The 8708-nt window shown below is 36.4% G+C and overlaps 1 protein-coding gene across 4 annotated transcripts in view; it reads right to left on the minus strand.

The window, feature by feature from the left end:
• The window catches only part of SV2C (synaptic vesicle glycoprotein 2C), a 113576-nt gene that overhangs the window by 50601 nt on the left and 54267 nt on the right, over positions 1–8708 (minus strand). For 2 of the 4 annotated variants that reach the window (XM_064402720.1, XM_064402721.1), the window contains exons 2-3: positions 8360–8479; positions 2088–2239 (exon numbers count right to left, since the gene is read on the minus strand). In XM_064402720.1, the coding sequence (XP_064258790.1) occupies positions 2088–2239; positions 8360–8382 (175 nt within the window). In that variant the 5' untranslated portion in view covers positions 8383–8479. The remainder of the gene's footprint in view (positions 1–2087; positions 2240–8359; positions 8480–8708) is intronic. The other 2 variants (XM_064402719.1, XM_064402722.1) reach the window with 1 other exon arrangement.

Here is an 8708-nt window from a genome sequence, read left to right on the forward strand (position 1 = left end):
TGTTTTGTTTCCTGGTCTGTGAAAATGTGAATGCTGATTCACATCTGCTTAATTCTGGCAAAATAAATCTATGTAGAAATAATTTAGAAATAGTAAAAGAGAAAATACCATAAGATCCTCCTGGTAAATGCATGTGATACAAATGATGTAGGTGCCTGAACGGGCATTTGCTTGACCTGAAATATTTCTGGGAGGGGACAGCAATGTGTGACCACACTCCCCAAATGCTGGAGGAGGGCTTGCCCTGGGATCCCTTGGCAATGTCTGAGAGCTTGGCACAGATTATTACAAGAAAATAGTTTGCCTGAACTGGAGAGATCTCATGCTAATACTAGGAACTAAGACTAGGTTTTAAACTTCAAGCATAACAAAAAAGTGTGATTCAAAAGTAAAGATTGTTTTAAGACCTCATCAAATCCCATAAATATGTTCTGTTTAATTTTGCCAAAATGACATACAAACTTACTTATTTTACTCTGAAAAAGGATTCTTTTGATAGCTTGAATTTTTTGGCCTTTTTTTGATCATTGTAACTTACATAAATACACTGCAAGTAGTGATTTGTATGTCTAGCACTAAAACATACTATGTTTTGAAATTGTTTTTTACTTTCTCTTTTCTTACATTATTTAACAAATATTTTTGCAGGTGGAAAAAACAACAACAAAAACAAGAACAGCAACAAAAAACCTCAGTGCAGCATTGTTTTCTGTTGCTGATATTCTTCCAACACTAAAGAAAGATAATTTTTTTCCCTGTAGTGACACTGCTTTGGTATAAGTGTACTGTATTAAAATATACTGCCATATGATATTCTACAAGCACGGCAGTAAAGTATATAAAGTTATTTATAAAATCTACATTAAATTAGACTACCTATGTAAATCAGTCTGTCATAATGTTTGCTTTTTCCATTTAAACATAAAGAAAATAAAAGTCCATAGGAAAGCTAAAAAGAACTTGGCATCCAGAGCAATTTACTACTTTGGAAAAAAAAATCCATGTTATGCCTTGTCAGCACAAATTCCTCTCTTTGCTTCCAGCAGTTCAAAGTCAAAAGGCAAGGCTGAAGATAGAGATTCAGCTTTGGTGTACTGAACCCTAAAATAATTTTAATGCAACAGTCTACGTATTTGATTAGTCTGCATTATTATAATTTATTTCTGGACAATATCACTTGCTAAACGTTCCCATCACTTCAAGCAAAACTTCACAATATAGCTTTGATAAACCTCATAACTTGGCTAAAAGAAGCTGCTTTGGATGCCAGCTCACAGTGCTGCTTTACTTCACTTGAGGCCTGCCAGAGAGAACTGCTTAAGAAGCTGATTTTTAAGAGCCCCTGAGCAGTCTGAGCAACCCTGGAGACCTGTGAGCACTTAACTCTTGTAAAACGCAAGCACAAGAGACAAAGAATTGAATCTATACTTCCATATTATGTTTAAATATGTCAGGGAAAATAAAGAGCTTTTTGACAAAGTAGCTTATATTTTACATGAGTATAACTTCAGCCGTTGCCGTCATACATCCCTACAGCATTTAAATGTACGGTGTTCCATTTATCTGTTTTTACACCACTAAAAATATCTACTAAGAAGCATTCAGTACAGCTTTATTTTCAGACTGATTTCAGATTTCAGTGCTGCAAACATTAAGAAAGCTCTTACTCTTATTCTCAGGACTGTTCAATTCACAATCTATCGCTGTATCAAAAGGACCACTAATTTGACATTCCAGCAATTTAAAATTTCTCTGATGCAAATCTCCACATCATCTATTTTCTCCAGATTTAACAATGACAGCAATTGAATTTTCATGTACACAGGTTTTTAGTAATTTTAAAAATCTGACTAAATATGAATATTGGTGAAGTTTTGCATCTTGTAATAAATTATTTATTATTTGACGTACAACCTATTCCCATTATATCCTCCAAAAGTACTCAATTTCTTTTTATCAGTTAGGTCAGTAGTTCAAAAACAGACATGAAGACCTTTTTTAAGCTATCAAGCTTCAAGACATTTACTTTCATACTAGAATATCTCCAAATCACAAGGAGATTTTTCTTTGTCTATGACTTTTCTTACCATAATGAGGAATTATTGCCCAAGCCATTGCAGAAGCGTAGATGCCACCAATCATCCAAAACATACAGAGCCAGCTCAGGTGTTCACCTCGTTTCTCCCGAGCAAGCACTTCCGAAAAATAGGAGAACACTGTTGGCATGGCTCCACCAATCCTAAAAGGAGATACAGATCACGGATTAAGCAAGAGAGTAACAGCTAAATAAAGTTTGAACAATCCCGTAGCAGCAGTCATTGAAAACCTCAAATATAAGCAACTTCTCTAGCAAGTGTTTTTTCTCAAATTGCACCATATATTGGGGAACTCTAGAGAAAACTTTCATCAGTTTGGATGCAATTTTTTGTCAAATATTTCCTTGAAAATTCTATGTATTATTTATTGCATTCAGCGTTGCAAGGGAATTGTCAGTGTGTCAGTCACTGGAACAGAATCAAGTGCGAAGTCTTGACTTTCACCATTACAAAATTATGGCAGTCTACTGACAAGTGTCAAAATACCTTGCTTCTAATGGAAAAAAATTAATAATTTTCCCAAAATGTAATAGGTATCCTTGTAAGTCTTACCTCCCATGATTTAGGTAACCAAGAAGTAGCGATATGTCAATAGGTTTTTTTTTACACACAATTCAAAACATATTCTACTCAGTTGGACTACATGAATACTTAAGCCCATGCTGGCTTTTTACTTAATTTTTTATTAAAAGCATGTGCATTCATATAATATTCATTTTTTTATCATGGTAGAATAAATATATTCAACTAAGTTTTACAAAAATTCAAGTAACTGAAAATATATATCACTTTTGGTACCAGTTTTCAAGTCATCTGTTACTATCTTTATCCGCTCACTACATATACAAACTGTCTAATGTTCTATATCAGGACAAGTGCTCGTGGATTTTATCTTTTCCAATGAAGAAAATACCTTCAGATTACCTACTTTAAAGCAATATATGGCATGGTTTGAATTTGTAAGTGAATTTTAAAGATAAATGCATATTTATATATCATCTGGCAGCTGCTAAACTCAAGCAAACAGCAAACCTCAAAACAGTTTTAAACAGATATTAATAAGGGAAAATACAGAAACGGTATTTCACCACTAAGAAAATTCAGTGCCATAGCCATACAGTTTATTTTAATATATCTTCATGTACTGTTATGAAGTATTGGGTTGAGCTGTTACATTTACATAGGGGACTGCTGTTTTCTCTTTTCCCTTGTACAGCTCTTCACAGAGTCATAGGGGACCTGAAAGATCAGCTGATTCCCTTCATATGGGCAGGGACACCTTCACTAGACCAGATTTCTCACAGCTCCATCCAATCTGGCCTTGAACGCTGCCATGGATGGCACGACATTCCTCAGTATCCTGTTCCAGTGCCTCACCATCTTCACAGGAAATAATTTCTTTTTAGTATCTAACCTAAACCTGCCCTCTTTCAGTTTGAAGCCATTCCCCCTTGTTATATCACCACATGCTATTGTAAAAAATTCTCTCAATTTTTCTTACAGGATCCCTTCAGGTACTGGAGGGTCCAGTTAGGACGTCCTGAAGCCTCGTCTTCTCTGAAATACTGCTGGTCAATATTTAGCTTTACAACAAATCTTTTGCATAGTTGAGCCTGCTAGGTGTTATATGCTCTTCTGGTAGTGCAAAGGCTTACACCTCTAGGAATTCCTGTTACAACCACAGCCAACAAGGTGTATCCCCTTTCTTCTCATGGGTGGAAATACTGAAAGCCTTCACTAGGACACTGCCCTGTCACAGGCAACAAGGGGCAATGTCCTTGAAGCTTCCCCTGGAAGTCTGGGTTGGGGAAAAATTGAGGGGGCATGGCCAAGGGTAGAACCACAACTCATTTTCCTGTGATGGGGAAACCCTGCTGTCTCAGTGCTTTTATGGATTCAGTGGTTTCCAGTTCCATAAATATAAAAGGATTTCAGCTATGATGTAAACCTTCCAGGGTGCAGAGATGGCTTTGAATTGCACTCCCACAGTAATCCAAATAGAGTACTCATGGTTCTACTTAGAGTTTCTTTTCTAAGGTCAAAAATTTACTAGTAGAACCAAGATATTCCTCTTTCCTGACAAGGATGAAAAGTGCTGATAAGGAGTTGTAGGTGTTACGGGTCCACTTTCAAGAAGACCTAATTTAATATATTGCTCATGGCATCTTTTGGGTGGATGTTTCAAGCTGAGAAAATCTACCTTGTCTTAATGTCACAAAATATAGAGAACCTGATCAAAAGTAGATAAAAAGGTATCTCCCACCTGTCATCATGAACCAACTATATCATGGATGATGAGAGGTAAATGCTGCTTTAGCTGTTAAAACTGATCCAGGTGGGTTGACATACATGCTACATACTAAATGTTCTCCAAACCTACAGAAGAAGCCCTGTCCAGGTCAACAAGGCAACTTTGCTAGCAAATAGATATTTTATACATGTAAAAGGAATTCTGGAGTCAGAAAATAAAAATGTTTATTTAGGACATGTTTAGGACATTATAAGCAGAAAAAAAATAATCAGCTTTGAAAACTCACAGTTCTGTTCCAACTGATTGATTTATTTAGCACTTTCAGTGAGAACATCAACAGGTTAAGAAATTCTTTAAAGTCTAGATACTGTGTTTGCATTGATTAAACAGTGAAAATAACCTGTCTATAGTTTAAAGGAGAAATAGAGGATGTACTTCCATTGTACAGAAAACTGCTGCTATGGTGATTTGTAGGCAATTGTTTCATAGCGACTGCATAGTAAAGTGAGTTGTGCACTTTTTTGCACCTTAAACATGTGAATGAAAAATTTGCTTCTCAGCTGGTTAAATTCGTCCTTCTGGCCTCATGTAAGTGCAGACTGATACTGCTACAATATTTTAGTATGTTGGTACTTATGAAGCTCTTCCTGTATCATAAAGCTACTACAAGGACTAAAAATTGATTATGAAAATCCTAGAAAAGCTAATCAACAGCAAAACTGGAGGAGCAGGGAAGATAGAGAGGAAGGATCCTCCTGCAGAAGACTGTTCTTTTTCTCTTAATGTTAGAACATCTCAAAGTGGCAGTAGCCATGTCTCCATTCCCTAAAACTTGCTCCTAAATGCAGAACAAGTGACAGTAGGAACAGCTACAACTGTACTCACACCAAACAACAATGAGAAATTGTCTTAAAAACTCACTGGACCTTGAGAACTCTTCTAAGGAGCAAAGAAATTTCTTTCTGACTTGCTGAAGTTTTAACTTGTTCTTGGTACTACAGGCATTTTCTATTATAGAGCTAATATGGTATCTGGTATACTGAACTAGTTTATGCTAGCAGAAGCATAAACCATCTCTCAAAGACCAGGGCAAGAGAAGATCAGAGTATCTCCAACTTCTTCCATCACTCTCTTTTGAGGATTTTTCAGATGCTTCAGCCACTACTGCTATTTATTAATTAACTTATCAAAAGTTCATATTTCTAAAAAATACACCAATAAATCATGCAACAGCTGCAAGGAAGAATATAATTGTTACAGTTTTAAAAAATAAAACTTTGGCTAGGTCCCGTCTTGCACTCATACAAATCCTTAATAATTCAGTACCTCCAGGCGAGCCCTTCCATATTTACAGGAAAGGAATAAAATTTGATTCTCAACATTTTTGTATTATAAGTTTGAAAGCAATTGCCTTGTTGTTACCCGCCAACATTTTGACAAATGCACGGTGGCATGCACAGGAGTGAATTTCAAATAAAACTAAAAGCAGAACTTCTACTAATTTTTCAGTAGGAAGACTTAATCTTTTGTTTTAAAAGAAATGCTATTTTCCCACAGGATACAGTGTTAAGTCTTCTTCTGGCAATGAATTGGTATGATACAGTGGGCTGTTTACTGTTACTGTGTTTGTAAATTATATGGCTCATTGTCACTTGTAGAAAATAATTTGATATGTGAAACTATATTCTGCTCTGATGTGTCTTCCTGAGCAGATGAAAAGCCCATGAAAACTGTGGGTTTGACTTGAGAAGAACATTCATTCTAAAGATGGGAAGGAGTTTAACTTTCCTAAACACAAATTGTTCAAACAAGCTGAAGCTTTTATAACTCATCTCTTATTAATTTCTGTTATCTCTTCAGTTATCCTAACTAAAGGAGTGGATGTAAACATGTTACCCACAGATAACAGAGAGAAGTCCATGCACTACTTCCTTAGGGGTCACAAAATCTGTGTCTTGTTAGTATGTACAAAAACTAAGTACTTTTTTTTATATCTTCACAGATAAATTGTGTGGATTCTGAACATTTTTTTAGAAGATTAAAACCCCCACAGATGTAAGCCTGTGAGAAGACGATCATGAGTGATATCTGTCTCCTGAATAATACATTCAGTAATGAGGCACAATCTAATACCAGCAGGAAACAAAACTTCATTGTGTTTGGCCCAAAATCATGAAATAAATTCTCTCACTCAATAAGAATCAGACCTTTAATGTGAAATAAAAGGATGCATGCCTTCAGCCTTGATTTTCTTCCTAAATATGTAGGAATATATGCAAGAACAACACTAAGAAAATAGCACCAACCTTTTTCTCCTGCACATACTGTTTATATGTGGAAGAATACCACAAATGTCAATCAAAAGATGATAAATAATTATATTTTTAGTTATTCTTCATCTTATGTAATAAACCCCCTCAGAAGCAGGCAGAGCAAGAGAGAATGCATATTTATGTACACTCTCAGTTCATGTTTGTTCTGTGCAATTGTGAGAAAGGTGAAACCAAAAGGAGATTTAAGGGGTGCACCTTAGGAGTGTGGGATTCAGTGAAACAGACAATAAGCTAAGATACATTTGCATTTTCTTTGTTGCAAACAAAGATGATAAATGTCTGCTAATCTACCTTCAGAGCTGTGATTTGTCACAACAGATTTTGGCAACTGCATAGTGTAGCAGCTGGGATGAAAACACGTCTGTGAGGCATTCAGAAACCTCTGGCTACAGATATGTTATTGTTTATTTACAGATTCACTAGCCAAAAGGGCTTGAAATGCAAAAGTATAAAAGGAATAGAGATAATTAGGACAGAAAGCCCTTACAGAATACTAAATATACAAGGTAGGTTTGTCTGAAATACTTTGTCTTCTCTTTGAAACTTGAACAACATCCAGACTAAAAATAGATAGTGTCTGTGTGAGACGGCATTTGCAAGTTGTCTCCTTGTTATTTGCTACTTGTTAAAAAGTGATACTGCTCAAAACACAGGTTCAGAGATTTAGAAACAGCCCATCACTCCTTGTCCTTCCACTCAATTGCACACAACAGTTTTCTTAACAGTTTTCTACTCCAGTACCATAAGTCTCATTGAAAAATATTTCTGTTGTTTTCCTTTCAGAACTGCCATTAGACCAGCAAAGTATTTAACGGTGAGCAAACACATCCACCTTTTCCTTGAGAACTGCCAGATAAAGATCTAGAAAACTGCATCACACAAAAGACTAAGCTTTGTTGATCATTGTACCCATTTTTAAATACAAGTGTTTCTTTGGACTATGAATAATAAGGAAGTTTTCTTACAGGTACATAAGTGGCCTGTGTGCTATTAATAGCAAGAGAGTCCTTGTAAAAAATGATTCACATGATAATTTACTGAACTCTACAGTAGTCAGTTCTGATGAAAGATGAATTGACAAATAAATATTACATTCCCTGTATTTACCCAACACTATTTAAAAAATCAATTTTAATTTACATTCCAGCATATAATAGCAAAGAATTTGTCAGATATGTCAGATAAATTGCTTTCACAAATGCTAGTATTTGTGAAATCACTGCTAATTAATTCTTTCTTTTGTAGATTTTCTTATTCTTTTTCATTCTCCAAGTTTTTACTTGAAAGACAAATACCATGGTCAGTGTCTGCTATAGACCACCAAAACAGGAAGAAAAGACAGGTGAAATAGTCTAGAAGCAGCTGGAAGAACTCTTACAGTCACTGGCCATTGTTCTTGTGGGGGATTTCAACCTACCAGATGTCTGCTGGAAAAGCAACAGAGTGGAGAGGAACTAGTCCAGGAGGTTCCTGGAGTGTGTGAATGATAATACCCTGACAGAGCTGGTTAGGATGTCAACAAGGTAGGGTGCCCTACTGTACCTGTTGCTTGTGAGCAGAGGAGGACAGGTGGGTGATGGGATATGATGGTTGAAGGCTCTGTGGGACACTGCGATGACAAAATGACAGAGCTTTTCATTGTCAGAGAAGTAAGGGAGGTTGGCAAGGAGAACATGTACCTTGAACTTGTGGAGGCAGACATGAGCCTGTTTAGAAGCCTGATTGAGAAAGTCCCTTCGGAGGCAGTTGTAGTTGGCAAATGAGCCCAGGAACACTGGACATTCTTCAGGAATGAAATCCTAGAAGTGCAGGACCATGCTGTTACCATATGCTGAAAGCTGGACCAGCAGGGAAGACCAGCCTGACTGAACACAGAGATGAACTCCAGAAAAAACAAGAGAGCCTATGATCTATAAAAGACTAGGCAGGCTACTAAGGAAGAGTACAGGGATGTCATGAGGTCATGCAGGGAGAAAATCAGAAGAGCCAAAGCCCAACTGGTTCTTAACCTATCTACTGCTGTAAAAG

This window comes from Passer domesticus, chromosome Z (assembly GCF_036417665.1).
Source record: "Passer domesticus isolate bPasDom1 chromosome Z, bPasDom1.hap1, whole genome shotgun sequence".
NCBI lineage: Eukaryota > Metazoa > Chordata > Aves > Passeriformes > Passeridae > Passer > Passer domesticus.